The sequence below is a fragment of the Neomonachus schauinslandi genome, chromosome 5 (assembly GCF_002201575.2).
Source record: "Neomonachus schauinslandi chromosome 5, ASM220157v2, whole genome shotgun sequence".
NCBI classification, from domain to species: Eukaryota; Metazoa; Chordata; class Mammalia; order Carnivora; family Phocidae; genus Neomonachus; species Neomonachus schauinslandi.
The window spans coordinates 138,966,302-138,984,722 of NC_058407.1; the positions used below are offsets into that span (position 1 = coordinate 138,966,302).

At 60.6% G+C, this 18,421-nt stretch overlaps 1 protein-coding gene across 1 annotated transcript; it reads right to left on the bottom strand.

The window, feature by feature from the left end:
* Positions 1–1,121: 1,121 nt before the first annotated feature.
* HS3ST6 (heparan sulfate-glucosamine 3-sulfotransferase 6) lies at positions 1,122–7,689 on the bottom strand. The gene is made up of 2 exons (XM_021698158.1): positions 7,195–7,689; positions 1,122–1,861 (listed from the first exon to the last, which is right to left on the bottom strand). The coding sequence occupies exons 1-2, from the start codon at positions 7,605–7,607 to the stop codon at positions 1,246–1,248; spliced, it is 1,029 nt and encodes a 342-aa protein (XP_021553833.1). The 5' UTR covers positions 7,608–7,689; the 3' UTR covers positions 1,122–1,245.
* Between the last annotated feature and the right edge of the window lie 10,732 nt (positions 7,690–18,421).

The following is an 18,421-nucleotide window of genomic DNA, read 5'->3' on the forward strand; positions in this document are numbered from 1 at the left end:
TTGCGCCTTCTCTCAGCTGGCCCCAGGTCCGTACCACCCGCGAGGTCATGTGACAAAGATAGTAGCTGCCCTGCCTGATGGGGTCACCGGTTCACAGTCAGCCAGAAAGGGCGCTGCCGCTCCCCTGGAAATCCTCCCTCATTTCGGCTCTGGGGCCAAGGACGCACAGCTGCTGCAAGTAGCCCAGGGTGGAAAGGCCACAGCAGGGCCAAGGATTTGATAGGGACCCAAGGCCTGGGGTGCAGAGGATGCAGCCACGTCCCGGGAGGGCCCAGCACAGCCAGGCCAGGAGGCCTGGAGGCCCTTGTCGTGGCAGTCTGTGGACGCCTGGCAGGCAGCATTGTGGTTGGGAGCAGTCATTCTGGAAGGGGCCTCTGCACTCCCAGGGGGAGGAGTGGCTGGGGCCCCGGAGCACGGCCCAGTCGGGCCTAACTCAGGAGCTGAGCACGCAGCTGGGCTGCATCTGCCCCTGCCCATGCCCCAGGGGAGAGAGCCTGTCACACACAGAACTGGGGCATCCAGGGCCCGGGGGAGGGTGTGGGACTCAGAGTGGGCAGTCCTATAGATCATGCAGGGTCTGAAGGGTGGGCAGTGCCTGGGTGGGTGGTGCCAGACTGTCCCGGCTGCTTGGAGGCTGTTAGAACCACCACCTCCTGCCAATCATACTCACTGTTGGGCAATTTCACCAGATTTCCAGGAGGAAGCATCCAATGGGCATTAAGATGTGGAATTAGCTGAGGTCATGGGTGTAGCCCTAAGAGTTGGATAGATCCAACTTAAATCCTGCCCTAGGCTTCAAGTGGGCCACCTAGGGCCTCCATGTCCTCATCCAGAACATGGGGACAACATAGCTCAGCATCCCAGGGCTGACCACAGAGCCCGAGGGCCACTTCCAGAATCACCAGGTTGAAGCTGTGTCACTGGGCAGGCCCTAAACCTCTCTGAGCCTCAGGTGCTCATCTGTCACATGCGGCCAAGCTCACTGCGCATCTCAAGGGATGTAAAAGGACTGGGTTTGGGACCACTCCTGGCATATGAACAGTGTCCCGTATGGGAGCTGGTGTGATGATCCTTGTCCTGTGCGGTGGCCCCTCCAACCCCCACCTTGCAACCCTCAAGAACACAGACCCAAACTTTATTTCTTAAATATTTTCCTCCACCCATCATCTGTACACGGGCTGTTCTGGCCAGGGGACGGGCACCAACTGAGGTTCCTGAGTGTCCACACGGGCTGGCCTGTCCTGCTCAGTCCCAGCCGAAGTCCTGGCCAGTCATCTGGTAGAACTTGCGGTTGAAGGGCCGGTAGAAGTCCCGCAGCCGTTGGACCACAGCCGCGGGCACCCGGGGGTGGGGCCGGCCCTTGGATTTGCCCAGGCAGCGCGGGTTGCTGCTCCCCTGGGCCTTCTTGAGGCAGGGGAAGCCCTTGGTGGCGTTGAAGTAAAAGTGCTTGTCCGTGACCACCCGTTTGAGGCCCAGGAAGTCCTGCACACGGCCCACCTCTCCCGCCGGGTCGCTGACCAGGCGCTCACCGCTGACGAACAGGAAGCGGGACAAGGGGAAGAAGCGCAGCCAGTTGTCCAGGTGCTGGGCGTATAGGCCGATGCGCACAGCGCTCCAGGCCGTGTCCACGGGGCCCAGGCCATGGCGGAAGGCCAGGGCACGGAAGCTGGGCAGTCCCGGGGTCTTGGAGAGAGTCTGGGCGTAGTCGGAGATGGCCCGAGTCACGGGGTTCCGCACCACCACGATCAACTTCGTGTCTGGGGACATGCCGTGGATGCGGCCAGGAGCCTCCCGAGTCACGAAGTAGCTAGGGGTTTTCTCCATGGTGATCTGCCCGTCCAGGGTGCGTGGCATCAGGCTCCTGGGCCACGGGGGTGAGGAGAGGTAGGTGAGAGCGGGTACTGGCCCCCAGGGACCCAGGACTAACCTCGCCTTCCTCCAGGGATGTCCCAAACCTCCAAGGTGGGCAAGCCTTCCCCAGCAAACCCACCCATCCTACATGCTTGGGTGGGCAGCCTGGATATAGGCCATGAGGACCCCCAGCCCCAGCACAGGCTCCCTGCCCCCCTCCCAGAACTAGACTGTGCCCACACCTGACACTGCTGGGGCTCTGGCCCCAGACCCAGTTCTCCCAAGGCCGGCGGCCTGGACCTCCCCCCACACAGCCCCGCCTGCCTTCCCCGCCCCACAGGCCACTGCCCTGTAAGTACCTCACACCACACTTTCAGTAAGTGGCTGATGGCATCCCCTCATCAGACCATTAATTATTGACAAGTGTCCCCAACAAAGGGCAGCTGCCCCCTCTCCCCCTCGCTCCCCTGCACAGCCTCTCCGGCCTCTGATTATAGCCCTGCTAATTCTCACTGACCTGGACCGGATCAGAATGGATCCACTGCACACTAAAGAACAGTGAGTGCGGTGGCCTCCGAACCCATCCCAAGTCCCCCAGCTGCCTGGGCCTCCCAGACCAGGCTTACACCCCAGAGTGCCAGGCTGCAGCTGCAGCATTTCTGGCCTGGGGAGGGGAGCACCGATCCCATCCCAAGGTTCTGGGGGAGTTGTTCTGGGGGGAGTCTCCCCCCACACAGCCCCACCTGCTTTCCCCGCCCCACAGCCCCCTGACCACCCAAACCTGGGGCAGCCCACCCTGCCGGCCCAGGGGGGCAGGTACCCTGAGCAGTGTCTCGAGGCCACACCTGCCAACCAGGTAGTACAGGGTGAGGCAGGGCGGGGTGTGGCCTGGCCAGCTGAGCAAACAGCCCTGGGGGAGGGCCAGGAACTAGGTCAACATAGGCATAGGCTGTTAGGACCTGTGCTAGGGAGGAGAGGTCTCTGCGGGCTGGCCCCACCTCCTGTCCTCTGAGGGAGCTTCCCCTACCTGGCCCACAGCCCCCAGGACTGGCCCCAGCCAGGGAACTGACCCAAGGGTGGAGTTCAGGTTTCCGTCCAGCCTAGGGGACCCCCAGACGCAAGCCCCTGGGAGGCTGGGCCTGAGTCTCCTCCTTCTGCTCAGACCCCCAACAAAACTCAGGCCAGGTGGACACGCAGATGCACAGACCCACAAGGTGGGGTGCTTAGCTTGGAGGGTGCCAGTGGTAGGACAGGAACGTGTACATGTGAGTCCAGGGCATGCCACTGGTTCCCTGACACCCCCCCAGGGGCTCTGGGGGGTCAGGTGGGCTGCACCGTCTGCTAGCTATGGGAGCTTCCCCCTCCCTCAAAACCAGGCTCCAGGCAGAGCTGGTCTACAGAAGCGATGGGGACAACTCTGCTTCTCCCATCTCATGAACAACTGGGCTGGGATTCCCTCCATGCCGCTCACTGCCCCATTTGATAGGCAGGCACACAGAGGCTCAGGGAGGAAGCAGGAAGGGTAGGGGGGACGTTAGTGCACAACCCTGGGCTGCAGCTGGGGTCAGCTTGGATTCTGCTCCCAAAGCCCCTGCACCCCTCAGCCTGCCTCCTGCCACTGGGAGTACAGTTGGGAATAGTCCCCAGTCCTCTCCCTCCAAAGGGATAAGTTCAAGGAGATCTTGGCTGGTGACAACACCAAGGGCTGAGACGTAGGGCTCACGAGAGGGAAAGGAGTTCTCCCTGCACTGAGCCTCACTGCTGAGACCCACAAAGACACGGTGTGCCAGGCCAATCAGAAGCCACCGTCCCTGGGGTGCTGGGTGGGGCATTCAGTTCAGTGTCCCACTCCTGGTTTCGGATCAGGTCTTGATCTTGGGATCATGAGATCAAGCCCTGTGTTGGCTCTGTGCTCAGCAGGGAGTCTACTTGGGACTCTCCCTCCCTCTGCCTCTGCCTCTGCCCCTCCCACACCCCAAATAAATAATAAATCTTAAAAAAAAAGAAGAAGAAGAAGAAGAAGTCACTGTCCCTCCCTTCATCACCTTCCTCAGGGAAGACAACAGCCCGGATTGCTCAGGGGACGCCCCCCCCATCTTCCACACACTCTTTCCATCCCTTCTATCCCCCAGGCACCCAGTGACCCCAGAGGTGCACCATCTTTCCCTTAGCAGACTCTGCACTTCGGCTTCTGAATATCCTGCTCCCCTTGGCTCCTTCCTGGTGGGGAGGGGGGCTACAAGGAAGAGGTAAGGGGACATCAGCACCTACTGCTGCTGTCTCTCCAAGGAAGTCAGAGGAGCAGCCGAAAGAGGTGCCTCAGGACCCACCATGGAGAGGAGTGGGGATGGGCAGGGGCTGCAGACTTCCCTGGCCCACTCCTGCCACACACCAGCTTGAGCTCTGAGATCCTTGGATCAATGACTCTCCCCAGGCCTGGCCCGGGGAGTGGAGTAGGGTGGGGATGGGGACTTTTGGGGGGTGGGAGAGACTGGGGAGGAGAAGAGGAGCAAGGCTCTGACCCCCACACAGCAAACATCTGACAAGCTGTTCTATGGACCCACCCCCCCCACCAAGTTCATCTGGTCTGCATTTCCTTGCGGCTTCAATCCAGCCCTGGGCGACTCTCCCTCATCCTCAGCCCCGCTCACTTGGTCCCACACCTCTCCTGGGCCCCATCCAGCCAGGCCTGGGACCCAGCAGAAACCAGTCCTGGCTTCTGTGTGGAACCCTGCAGTGCTGGGGGCAGTGGGGGCCTTGAGTGCCCAGTCACATGAGCCTCTCTCCAGGTGAGCAGGGGGAGATAAATCCCACAGAAGCCAGGATCCCTCCCCCCCCATACTTAGACCCCGAATTCACTGCTCCTGCATTCGCTGCTTGGGCTGCCAGAGCCAGGGGGGTTCCCCCACCTGCATCCTTCCCCATCTCCTTTCACTTTTCCAAAATGCTATGATCAAAGTAGAGCCCCCACCTGCCCCTCCTCCCTCCTGAACTGAGACTTTGGGGTGTTTGTGCGACCCTCGCACCTGACAAGCAGAAGGTATTCAGTGAGTGAGTGAATAAAGTAAAAATGCTGAGTTTGGGGGCACTTGAGGGTCACAGTCCCCAAGACAGAGGACCTTCAAGAGCCTGTGAGATGAACTTCCTGGAGCCCAGGAAGAGGCAACAACTTTGAGCAGCCCATGGGAAGGACCGAAGCCACTGCCTGAAATGAGATTGGTCACAGCCCTGTGGGTAAGGAGGGGGAGGGTCCCAAAAATTCAACTGGGGGCGCTAGCCACTCCTCCTCTACTCACTGCCCCAACCCCCTCCCCAGAACAGGGCTCTGCACTCACTGGAGGCCCAACCCAGGGTCCTGAGAGCAGACAACACTGCCAGACCATGCCCAGGGGCGGGGCAACTTCTTTGCTTTAGGGGAAACTGAGGCAGGGATGGGCATTTTCAGAGGCTCACTGAACACTCACAGCTGGTGGAAAGGACAGACAGGCCCAGAGGCACAGGGCAGCTGTGAGCACAGCAAGCCCACCTCCACACTTGTCAGTACACGGCCCCAGTCCCTTTGGGGGCACCTGGACGCACGCACCCCAGAAGCTCAGCCAGCCTGGCTCCTGCTGGCTCTGCACTGGCCGGCGAAGGGTCGGTGCTAGCCAGCTCTGAGAGACAGCTCTGGATTAATGGAGGCCACTGGGACCTGACCCTTTGCACCCTCTGCCTCCACCCCTCCCCCCAGGGGAGGGGGCTCTAAAAATGAGAAAGGAGAAAGTCTCTTCTCTACCAGAGTTAGACATGCTCCTGAATCTCCCCGGTCCCACCTCAGGCACTCCAGGATCCCAAGAACACCTCCCCAGAGCTGAAAATCAGGCCCAGCTGCCTCTCAGGTGCCTCACCCTCCCCGGCACTGGAGCATGCACCCAGGGAGGGGCTAGACAGGGCCTGTGGACCCCAGGCTCTTTGAGAACCGTGGGGGACTAGCACTGCTGCAGACCCTCATTAGCCCAGCTCAGCGCCTCCCCACAGCTCCTGTGGTCAAAGCTCTGAAGTGCGCCATAGGTAACAGTGTGTCCTCCACCCCCCACCCCTCCTCCTCTTCTTCCTCTCCCTCTGCAGAGCAGTGAGGGATTAGGGATGCTTTTGGAAGCCGCAGCACTGTCAGAGTGGGGTAGCTGTCTCTCCCTGAGCATCGAGGATGCTGGGACTCAGCCAGTTGGGTCCAAGGATGGACTTGCTTCCCCATCACCACCCGACTTCCCTAGGGCCCCCAACAGCAGCAACCCTTCAGAGCTCAGGACCCAGCATCCCCATTCTCACTGGGGCCCCTCCAAACCCATGAGTGGTTTTAATGCAAAAGGCAAAGATAATAAATAGGAGTGGGCGGGGTTCGGCTGGGTGTGGGGTGGGTTGGGGGGGAGGGGAATCTGGGAAGAGGAAACTGGTGCACCCGGGAGTCAAGAGTCTGGGTCCTGCCACCCTGCACTCCCCATTAGTTCCCCAGGTGACCTTGGGCTGGGTCCTTTCTGCCCAGTACTTGGGGATGAGGTGAGAGCTACAGGGAGTGGGGTGACTCACTCTCCATCTGGAAGCCCTCGTTTCCCCGCAGGAAGGAACAGGGCACCATGGCAGGCTTTTGCACAGTTGAAGGAGGCAGAGGGCAGGGCCTCACACTGCTTCAGCCAGGACAGGGTGCTCCCCCACATTCTGCCACGGCACCCCAAGGCCATCCTGTTAGGCGGCAGGGCAGCTACAGAGCCCTTGACATGAGGCTGGGGTCCCAATTCCCACCTCTTCCTCCTTTCTAAATAAAGCCCACACTTTCTCCAGACCCCCAGAACCACGGAGAAGGATTCCTCTTCCCAGGATTGAGGCTCTGGGGAGGAGGCAGACACTTTCTAGGAGGCTGCAGGGAAAATTCTTGAGGTAACTGGCCAGAGGTCAGACACGCTCTCCCAGAGTGATCCAGTGGGGAAGGGTGGATGAGCGTGAAGCATTTCTAATGCTCCTCAAACCCCACTAGCTTGCAACTACTCATCTGGAATCGAAACTCCTCCTCTCCAGTCTTGCTGAGAACCCTCATTAACCCCGAACCAGGGTTTTCCCTGGACTTTTCAAAGTTTCTGGGAGCCCCCGGCCAGTGACCGCTCCTCCTTTCTGTAAAATCCAATGCAGGGGGATCGTGTCCCCGAGGTCAAGCCTCGGCCCCCCACCCAGGCTGGTCTCAGCCCGGATCTCTGGATACCTCACCCCGCCGTGTCTCCAGTGAGACCCCAGGGGCGCACATGCTGTTGTTCGAAGGCACTCGCCAGGGCGCGCACCGAAGCCGACGGGGTGGACAGGCCGGGCGCTCACCGGTACCAGGCGAGGCCGCGCTCGTAGCACCTGTCGAAGAAGTGGGGCTCAGAGCCGATCGCGCGGACGTCGGGGTGCAGCCGCAAGAACTCCAGCAGGGCGCGCGTGCCGCCCTTCTTCACGCCCACGATGAGCGCCTGCGGGAAGCGCCGGCGTCCCGGGCCGCTGGCCACAGGCAGGCCTGGCGCCCCGGGGCTGCCGACCGCGCGGAGCGGTTCAGCGCGCGCGGGGGCCGGCACAGGGGCGCGGGCGGCCGGCGGGCAGCGGCTCGGGAGGGTGCAAAGGCAGTAGGCGCCGAGCACCAGCGCGGCGAGCAACAGCGGCGCCCGCGGCGCCCGCAGCGCGGCCCCCGGCCCGGCCCCCGCGCCCTGGCCGCCTCCGGCCCCGCCGCCCACGCCGCCGCTACCTGCCATGGGGTTGTGCCGCGCCCAGGCCCTGGATCGCGGGCTGCAGGAGGGAGCGCATCCCGGCCGGTGCCGCGCTCAGCCAGCCCGCGCCCGGCTTCTGCTTTGCGCCCCGCCACCCGGCAGGCTGGAGCGGGCGGGGGGCGGGGCCGAGAAGCCCCGCCCAGAGCCGAGGCCCCGCCCCCGGACCACTGCTCCGCCCGGGACGCGCCGGCGGCGGTGGAGGCCCGGGCGCAATTTGGAGCCTCAGAGACTACCTGGACGCGCCCTCTCGGACACCCTGGGCTCCAGCCCTCTCGGTTCCAGGGCCATTATGCGCCTGGATGCTGCAGCGACCGGTCGGCTCTGAGAGCCATGACAGGACTGAGGTGCCTGCCCCAGGACCTGCTCCTAGAAGACGGATCCCCGGCCCTCCCGGACCAGGGCGGAGCAGCAGGTGCGCGGGCCGAGCAAGTGGATCGAGGAGGCGCGTGGACCCTGGCCCTGCTGCGCAGAGGGGTTCCCGGGCGTCGAGGGAAGTCTGAGGGGAGAAGAGGGCGCGCTTTGCTGACAGTCGGCTTGCCATTCGTCAGGGTCACAGCCCTGGCGGCTGGAGAGGGTTGGCCAAGTATGATTACCATTTTAGAGTCCGGGGAAACAGGCCCAGGGATGACAGGCGTCTGGCCCAAGGGCCCATGCAGACCTGTCTCCTGACCCTTTCTACCATGTCACACCACCTGTCTGTGCACCTGGCGTTGCCCTGGGATGTCAGGGACCCATCTCTGACGCTGGCAACGTGGCTCCTGTCGGAGATAAGAAGATTCGGGAGAGGCGGGCTGGGGGACTGGAAAGAGAAACCCGGGTCCTGCCCCCAGCAGCTCCTGCTGAGGAGCAGTGAGATCCAGGGGTCACTTACAGTAATGGGACCTGCTGGGAGCTGGACACTCTGTGGGAGCTTTATGCACCCCCAGGTTCACTGAACCCCCAGCACAGCACAAGAAAAGCACAGAGGAGAGAGGGCTCAGTGAGCAACAGTCCCAGGTAGACAGGGAATTGGACTCGTGTCCTCTCTCCACCTCTGCCCCAGACTTCCTCACCGCAAGTAGGTGCCCCATGGGTGTGGACTCTCCAAAGAGGCCAGCCTCTCTCCAGCGGATGCTCAGAGTCCACTGCCCTGGGTTCTGCTTGGTCCTGAGACTAAAGGCATCTGGACAAGTCCCAGAAACCTGGGGTACCTCCAAGGGGCAGGGGCCTCCATGACCCACAAACATTTCCAGGGCTCCCACCCAGAGGCAGCCCTGGACCGAGGGGTCTCTGCAGAGCCAATGGGGTGAAGACCACTGATCAGCGCCCCAGCCCAGGTCCCAGACACCAGGCCTGCACCTGCTTGTCAGGGCAAGACTCAGCCAGGAGCCCTGGAGGCGGGCTGTTGGCACAGCACTGTCTGGGTGCATGTTGATACACACAGGGTCACAGGAAGTTCTTCTTAGAGTCTAGCTTAGAAGGGGATTTGTTCCAGACAGTCTGGTTCTCCTTAGAGCTCTGCTGGGTGGGGCCCCACTCCACCTGCAGCACCCACCCACAGTCACAGGAGGCACCTCTCAGGGCTCCGAATGCAGCACTAAGCCCTGGTGGCCCCTCTGTCTCCCTGCCCAGCACAGGCATAGTGGGTTTCCACCTCCCAGCCTCCACTCACGCTGTTCCTTCTTCACTCATGCTGTTCCTCCCACTGAGAATGCCTTTTCCTCAGCACCCCAACCCTCCCGCCACCCAGACACCTGCTTCAGGGCTTTCCGGAAGGAATTTATCAAGAACAGCAGGAAACTAATATGCTGAGGGCAGGGGAATGAAGCCAGGGACAAGGACAGATTACTAGCTGACCCCCTCCCTCCAGCCACCACCCAACTGTCAAGTGAGGGGTGGGTGCAAATCTGGGGACACCCAGGATGGCAGACTTGGAACATTTACTCACCAGTGTATCCCCAGCACCTAACAGAAACTGGCTGATACTTGACACTTGATAAAGCTCAGCTGGTGGAAGGATGTAAACGGATGGAGAGGGCAAGGAAGGCTTTCTGGAGGAGGTGAGGGTCAGGCAAGCATCCCGAGGACAGCAGCAGCAGAGAGTATGGGGCAGGGGTGGAGGGCAGAGGCCCGTCTCCGAGAGGGAGTGCACCCTCGGAGCCCAGCCTGGGCGTCTTGTTCCTTCTTGGTAAAATGGAGACCTCAGTCCTGGTGCTGAGTAGCAGCTTTGCTGAGATGTCACGTCCATACCATGCCTCTGAGCCATTTAGCACGTAGAATTCAGTGGTTTCCAGTATACTCACAGTGCTGTGCAGCCTTCACCACAGTAGATTTTAGAATATATTCATCACCCCAAAAAGAAGTCCCATCCCCATTAGCAGTCATCCCCCATTCTCCCCTCCCCCAGCCCCTGGCAACCTCTAACCTGCTCTCTGTCTCTATAGATTTGCCTGTTCTGGATGTTTCATGTAAGTGGAATCATAGAATACGTGGTCTTTTGCAACCAGCTTCTTTCACTCAGTGTCACGTCTTCAAGGATCATCTATGTTTTGGCAGGCTCGGAGCTTCATTCCTTTTTATGGCTGAGTAATGTTCGATGTGTGGATGGACCACCTTCTGTTATCCACTCGTCTGTTGAGGGACGCTGGCTTGTTTCCAGCTTTCAGGTTATTGTGAATAATGCTGCTGTGAACGTTCATTCACAAGTTCTCACGTGAACACGTCTCCTTTCTCTCAGGCATATATCTGGGAGGGGAATTGCTGGGTCACACGGTCACTCCATGTTTAGCCCTTTACAAAGAGTCCTTTTGAAGGTTGAATTTGGGTGTTTCGGAATCTGCCTGTCTATGCTCCTCACACACAGGGTTGCTGCCTTCCCTCCTGCCCGGGATGTCTGAGAGCTCCTCCCATCTGCCCCTGCCCCAGCCTGCCGTCAGCGTCCAGCCCTGGCTCTCCACTGGCTCCTGCCTCTGTGATCTAGGGACAGTGGTAGAAAGTGACTTGAAAGAAACCAGGCCATGGGAGCACAAGGCTGGTGGTTGTCCCTGCACCTTGAGAGGGTCACCCACCTCCTGCCCTGTCCAGTCTCACCTCCTCTGTCAAGAAGAAATACATCAGCAAGTCTCTCTGCCCAGCCAGACCTCCCCGGGGGCGAGGGGGGCTTCGCTTTCAGGGTCCAACATGGCTCAATCCCCCTTCACCCAGTCTGGGCTCCCTGCCCAGGCCGGATGGCCAGGCAGAGGTCCGTCTGTCCACCTTCCCTAGGCCAGCCGTCAGATATTGAGCTAGTCAGGTTTGTTGTGCTGGTGGGCAGGGAGGAGGGAGAACTGGGGAGAGGAGGTGGGCTGAGCTTCAGCCTGCTGGACCAAGTAAACACCGTCCGTGGGGGAGATGACGGGGAGGGCCAGAGCAGAGTGGGACAGAGAGGGCCCGTCTATGGAGGGAGTCTTGGGGAGGAAGGTCATGGTGAGGGGAAGGCCCAGCCTGGCCTCACAGACCCATGACCCAGCTGCCCAGCTACGTCCGAGTGCCTCTGCAGACTGTAATTACTCCTTCATGGGTGATTGTGATCCCCATCTGTCTCCTCCCCCTACCCATGAGCTCTGCAAGGGCAGGGATGGAGTCAGTCTTGATCCTTTCTGTGGCTCCACATCTAAACACGGTAAGCACCCATGAATGTTTGCTGAATGACCAGTGGACTGGCTCTGTGGGGGCAGGGGGTGTGTGTACATGTGCAGCTGAAAGAGCCTATGTGAGCGCCCCTCCCCCACACTTCTCTCCACCTCTTTCGCAGCCTGTCCCCTCCGCAGGGTGGGCACCCCCAGTGCGAGCCCCCACGGGCAGCAGGGTGGGGTGTGTAAGCAGCTGCCCCGCTCCGGAAAGTGATTACTAACACTGTGCCTCCCTCCCTCCACGGGGGACAGCTGGGGGAGATTTCACACATGCGGGGCTTCTAGGAACTCCGTTCCCTGGAACCACACCCCTACCCCCTAGACCCACTCCCGCAGTCTGCTGGGGTTCTGAAGCCTACAAGGCGAGGGGGCTGCGGCCGAGGGCAGGCCCAGCTGTCCTTGATTTGTGTGGGGTTTTCCACTTCAGATGCCGGATTTGCCTGAGCACATAGAAGATGCAGTTTCCTCCTGGAGAGGGACCCCTAAGAGACGTCTACCCACGACCCACCCCCGCCCCGGGAGCCCACTGTTCCCACCTCACCCTGGTAGGGAGCGCTGGGGGGGGGGTGGCGCATGCAGCCCAGCTCAGTGCTGAGAGGTCCCTGCTGTCACCCAGCTCTGCCCTCTCCCAGCAGGGGACCTTGCAGCTATCAAGTCTCCCTGAACCTCACTTTCCTACTTTATAAAGCAAAGATGACACTAGCCCCCATCTCTCTGGGTGCCTAGCTCGCAAACTCTTTATGATAAGGAGGCAGTGGACGTGTGACAGGGACCCCAGCACAGGGGTGCCCTGAAGCTGCTCCTGCCCTGGCAGACCTCACTACTCATAATTCATCTTCCCTGGAGACAAGACTGGACAGGAAAGACTTTCCTGGGGCCTGGCTTCCTGGTGACCAGCTCCCCCTGGGGACAGTGGGGCACGGAAGGCTTTGCCAAGGCAGACGAGATTCCCAGTGTCAGGAGGGACAGATGAAGAAGTTCCCTTGGCCAGGAATGGGGAGGAAGGAGGGCCTCCGGGATCAGTAGCCACATGGAAGGGGTCACACACCTGCAGGGAGCCTGCCTGAAGCTGCAGGATTTGCCGAAAGAGGCCAGACCCCTCTCCTGCACGGGTAGGACCACCAGCTGGCTTCCAGCCACCCTCACTCCTTTCCCTTAGGTCTTCCTGGAGCCATCAGCACAGAGTGGGCAGGGATAACAATACAGCAATCCTTCCAGGGTGCAAGAGGGGCGCGCTGGCAACAGCCTGTATCTTCAAAATGAATCTAAAGGGTCTCGTGCAAACAGGACTCTCTCTGCCTCCACGCCATCCCCACCTCCTCCAGCTTCACAGCCCCAAGCCGGGCCTCTGAAAGCAGACGCAGCTCAGCATCCTGGGGAAGGCTGGGTATCATCTTAATGGTCCCCACATCAGGGCACTGGGGTTCTGGGGCCAGATCTAGCCATCCATGCCCTGCCAAGAGTCCCCAGGGATGACATGGTGACTGTGAGCATGTTCCATCGGGAACGAGGAAACAGATGCAGGCTCAGGAGCCCCGTGCTCTGCAGAGGGCCCTGGACCGCGTGTGCATGTGGGGTGTATGTGTGCATGGGTGTGCACGGTGGGGGGTGTTCACAGGCTTGCCACCAGTTCCCAGCCACCCTTCCCAATGTGGGAAGCCCCAAGTGTGCAGCTCTCCACACACGGGTGACCTAGGCCCAGAAGCAAATCCAGCCTGGCCAGTGGACAGGGCACCAGAGAAGGCCACACTCCATGCCCCCTCATTTCCAGGGGAAGCACGCCACCACCACAGTTGGCCAGACAGGCATGCAGCCAGTCTTGTCAGGCTTGGCCCTCAAGGGAGACCCAGAACCCAGCTGCCAGGACTGAGCATCTTGGGGCTGGCGCCTCAAATTCCTCCCCTTCACCAGCCCCCGCCCTAAGCTGCAGGCTTTCTGGTCTGACCAAAGGACCCTGAAAATTGACCCCCCACTCCCTCCTTAGAGAACAGTGACTCTGTCCCCTACACCAGCCCTTGCCATCCTCCCTCTGACTCCAGCTTCCCTGCCCTCCCCACACCTCCAGACACACATCAGGGGTTCCTGGCTCAGAGATGGGGGCCCAGCAAAAATCCACAGTGTCTAGATTAAGGGAACAAAAAGCCACTAGAGTCAGAGGCGGAGGGCGCAGCCCAGGCAACAGGCAGACTGCACCATGGGCGTGCAGAGCCCACAGGGCCCTATCTCCTGCCTACTCCCGCTCCCGAAATGCAGCTGCCAAGCCCTTTGAAGCCAAGAGTTGCTTGTAAACGTCGTCGCTGGAGATGAAACATGATAAGACATGAAGACGGGCTGAAGCATGGATAATCTCTGCGGTTTTACAAGGAACAAATCACGCCTGGAGACAGACCTTGGTGAGGGCTTGGGGTGGAGGGAGCCTATCTGTAGGTAACCCTCGGCCCCTCCCCTCCTGTCAGCCACAGCTGCCCACAACTGTCTTCTCTGCCTCTGGCCCCTGAGTTCTGGTAAGCAGAACCCTAGGGCCAGGGTAGGGTGGTCAGTGGTCCTGGGGTCCCTGCATTTCCCAGACCACGGACACACTCATGCAGATGTGTGGCTTGGCTCACTCATCCCTACAGAGGGAGTGGGCAGAAGGCAGTGGAATCTGATATCCGTTCCTCGGTTCCTCGGGGCTCAGCGTTTGGGAAGGGAATGAGATGAAGGTGCTGTGGTCTCTGACCTGGGCAGGGGTGAGACCTGCAAGGGGACAGCAGGGACCCATTCTGTGCACATGTATAGGAGACCTGCCCAGGGCCCCTGCGGTGGGGGGGGGGGGGGGGAGGAGAGAGCCACCAGGAGAAGCTTCTAGAAGGATTCTGGCACATAGGGAGGGGATGAGGAAGAAGGAACAGCAAACTGGAGAAGCAGGAGCACAGGGGCATGTTTTAGAAAGGAGCCTGGCTGGCCTGGAGGCCCAGGTGCAAGGGTCTGGGTGCCCGGGGTGTGGATAATAGAAACCGCATAGTTATGATGCATGACACTGCTATCATCCGGGGAGTGGAAATCTAGCTGGAGAAATGGGGTCTGTGGGACCAGAGCCAGCAGAGTCCGGGGGAACCACTGAGGGAAGTTTGTGGTCTGACTGTTATTTTGCAAAGATCACAGTGGTTGGGGGAGGCTAGCTCGGGGCAGGCAAAGATGCGTGGGAGGTGGGAGCCGGGAACCTGGTGCCCCAGGTGGGCCCGGGCGTGGAATGGTCGCAGGGAGGGGGAGGCAGGGGGCGTCGGTGCACGTGGGTCCCGCCAGGCTGCCCTGGAGAAGGGGCTGGAAGCGTCCGGCCAGCACCCGCGCCCCCTGCAGCCGTCCCACCCCCCACCTCTGTCCCGCTTCAGCTGACTCGGGCCTCGACTGCTCTCCCTGTGCCCGTCACTTTCGCGAAGCCCACCACATGGAGCCCCTGCACCCTCGGACGCCCGGAGGCCTCAGCCTGTGTCCCAGGTACTGGCATGTTGGGCCGGTGTGGCCGAGGAGCCCGGGGGACGCCGGCACTGACCACGGAGCGCCTCGGGGGTAGCGGGGCCCTGTGCCCAAGCGCGGACCGGTCCTCGTCGTCGGAAATGCCGCCGCTGCGCCCCTGGCGGCGCCTCGGGGAACTGCAGGGCCTGGCCGACCCGGCCGGGCTCACGCGCAGCGCGGAGCGAGCTCGCCCCCTTCCAGTGGGTGCTGCGCGCGCTGCCTGCGTCCCTACCTGGGGAGGGGTCCTTGAGCACGGGTGCACTCGGAAGGGGGTCATCGTCCTGGGTTCCCTACCAGGACCTCGTATGAGGGTGGGGGCACGGTGGCTGGCTTGGCGATGACCTTCGCTGACCTCTCTGGGCGCCTCCTCCCACTTGCCGGCCCAGCCCACAAACAGGCCTGGAGTCAGGGGGTTCCTGGGACCTAGCCATCGGCAGCACTCCCACCGGGGTCACGGCTGTCCCTGGCACTTGTCACTCAGAAAAATTGAAAGCCGTGAGTGAGCCCAAGCCCCACGCACTGTCAGTTCACTCACGCCCTCCCCCGTGGGCCCCTGCAGGGGATCAGTGGAATCCCAGACACTTGTCTTCTCTCTCCCGCCAGTCCCTTACCCTGGGTGCCCCTGCGTGCACGGGCCTGCCGGCTGCTGGTGACTGGAGTTGACAGAGCACCACCAGCCGTCTGCCCCTGAACAGAACCCTTGGCTGCAAGGCGGTGCCCTGGAGGTTCCCCTTGGCACGGAAGGGGGCACTGGTGGGGGATGGCGGGAGCTGGGTTCTCAGAGTCTTTTGTTTCTCAAGGAGGAAGCAGGGCTGCAGGCCAAAGGGGATGGTGTAACCCAGCAAGAGGAAGGGGGTGGGGGGAGATTTATGATTCCACAGGAGACACCTCGCTCCCATCCGGCCCCCGGCAGACAGACCCTGCTCATAGCCATCTATCATAGCCATCTATATCCAAGCTCCTGATGAAAGGGGACCTCGGGGCTTTGGGACCCACCCTTCTCCCACAACCCCTCCAAGGACCCTGCTTCCAGCCCTCCCCACCGCCAGGGAACCTGGATGTGTCGGTGTGCGCTTGGAGCTCTGTAGTCAGGCATTGCTCTCACGGCGTCCCTCCCAGCCTCACCAGCCCCAGCACCAGCCTGAGGCACCCGCAGGTCCTTCAGCCCACCCTGCTATAGATCTGGCCCCAGAAAGCTGGCCCCAGGGCCATGTCCTGGACACATCAGTCCAGTTTGCAGAAGGCCAACCTGTTCTTGGATCCAGTTCACTCAGGGACATGCTGAGCCAGCATGCTGAGCCAGGAGTGCTGGGAGAGATGAGCAAAGCCCAAAGTCCATCCTAGCCCTGGGCCTGGAGATTCCTGCATACAGTGGGCTCCCCCCCCGCCAGGCAGCTTCAACATGCCTATTGCCTTCAGACTATGCTCAAAAGGTGGTCACCACCTTCCCAGAGCCACTGTTCCAGGGGCACAGATAAGAGGAAAGCGACAGGTGCAGGCAGAGAGAGCCTGAGGCCTCAGGCAAGTCCCTCCCCATCTCTGAGCCTCCTATTCCTCCCCTGCAGAATGAGTGCCTGCCCCACAACAACGGTTAGGGCAGAGACTCGGGGCGATGTTGCCTATGGAAGTGCACTAAGCATTCAGTCTCTGCGCACCTACAGTGGGCTTGCCCTCGGCCAAGGCTGGCTGCTAGACTCGGAGTGTGCTGATCACAGGCTGGCCTGGGTAGTGCCCCGGGGCTGATGACAATCCCAGGTGACTAGGGCAGCCCCAACTTGGGACACAGAGGGGTTCCTGCAGGAAGAAGTCAGGCAGAGGTAGGAACTGGAATCATGGGGCGGAGGGCACACCCTCTGCAGTCCCAGGCAGGGGTGGGGGGTGTTTCTAGAGTTGCCATCAGGACTGGCCCCCAGCAGGGCAGAGATGGAGATGTCTTCTAGAGAGGGAGGCTGCCACGCTGTGGGGAGGGGCAAACAGCAAAAAGCCCCTCCTGCATGGGGTTCTTTTGCATGGTCCTCCTTGGTGCTTTCTGTCATGCTGACCCCTCCCAGCTGCTGCACAACTTCCTCTGTGCAGATGACCACTGACCAACTTGGTGTCCGGAATCTAACCCACAGAGCGACATCTGCTCGGAATCCACACATCTGCCGTCACCCTCTGCCCCACCCCCCACCCAGGAGACAGGCTGGGTTCCACAGAGGAAGGTTAAGCGCTCCACCCAAGGTCACACAGGGAGCCAGCAGCCCCTGCACAGGCCAGTGACCCCCTGCCAGAGCGGGGACCCCTGGTGTGTGGCTGGGGATGGGGGGGAAGGGCAGAGTCCCGTCACCAAGGAATGAACAGACCAACAGTGTCACCAGCCTCCCTGCCCCTCCCTCCCCAGCCATTGAAACCTCATCCCTCCTCTACCACCCCCATCCTCACACCTGCAGGCCCTGGTCCTCCCAACATGGGGATGCTCCCAGCTGCTGAGTATGTCCATTTCCATGATGCCTTCAAAACTGGGGAATGACCACAGGATGGGCCCCCCGGGAAACAGGCCTGAGCTGGAAGTCTATTGACCGCCCACCTCCATTAGCCCTCCTCTGACACGGAGTGTGTGTGTCCCCTGGAATTGGAGTCAGTCCAGAGCCCATGTCTAATAGTCCCCGGAAGGTCTGATTATTTCCTTTTCGCCGATGCATAGCCACCCCAATATAGGTCGTTTTGGGGAAGGCTGGGAGAAAGATTAACCATATATAATTTTTGGCAATGTACCAAGATATTTCCTCAAGGGGACCCAGCCTCCCTGGGTCTGTAAACCAGCTCATGTCTGGGAACTGACTGAGGGATCATGACTTTGTTTTTATGATTCAAGTTAGACTTCTGTTCACTTGACCTGGAATGCTTCTGTTCGTTCAGATCAGTAAGAATTCAGGAGGCTTCCCATCGATTTCACGTCCAGGTACACCGTGACCAGCTAGCCGACGGCCAAGCTCTGTGCACCTCACACCAACCTGACTGGCGCTCTGACTCCACGGTCCATCTCAGTCACCATACCCTCCTTGCCTTGGGCACGTGACCTCTGCCCCTCGGGATCCAGTGATCCCCACTGCATTTCGTTTTCCCACCTCGCTGGCAGTCCTGTATGTAATTTCTGGCCTCGAGAAGATGCTGGGGCTTGCTCACAATCATGGTGAAAGGCGTGTCCCCTGGACCAGAGGTTGGGGAGCGGGTTTTAAAGGATAAACCGACTGTGACACTCCCATCTCCCTAAGCCTTTGGACCCTCCCTCCATCAAAGCAAGGCAGTGCAGGCCGCCTCCCGGGCCATGTCTCAGCCAACCGAGTAACCAAATAGTTCGAGACCCCTCTCATCCCCTGAGCTGTACCATTAAACCTCCAATCTCTGCTTGGTGAGCCCCCATCAATAAATTCAGCCTGATCCAAATTTACATTCCCTTTACCATCATCCATTAATATCCATTCTTACACGTTCCTGGATTTGTCCATAGAATTTGGAAAAATCGTGCAGTTCTTCTGCAGTACAGCCTACCCCCCATGGGTGGCATTCTGACCACCCCCCGCAGGGCGGGAGCATGCGTCTGTGGCCTGCTGTCTGTGCCCTCTCAGGGCCTCTCTACGTGCTATATGCTGCCACCCAGGAAGCTCTTCT

Excerpts from the sequence above, each read along its gene's own strand:
- HS3ST6 (XM_021698158.1), bottom strand. The coding sequence starts at position 7,607 with ATGGCAGGTAGCGGCGGCGTGGGCGGCGGGGCCGGAGGCGGCCAGGGC. Across the intron at positions 1,862-7,194 it reads CGCGGCCTCGCCTGGTACCG|GAGCCTGATGCCACGCACCC; the intron begins GTGAGCGCCCGG and ends CCCGTGGCCCAG.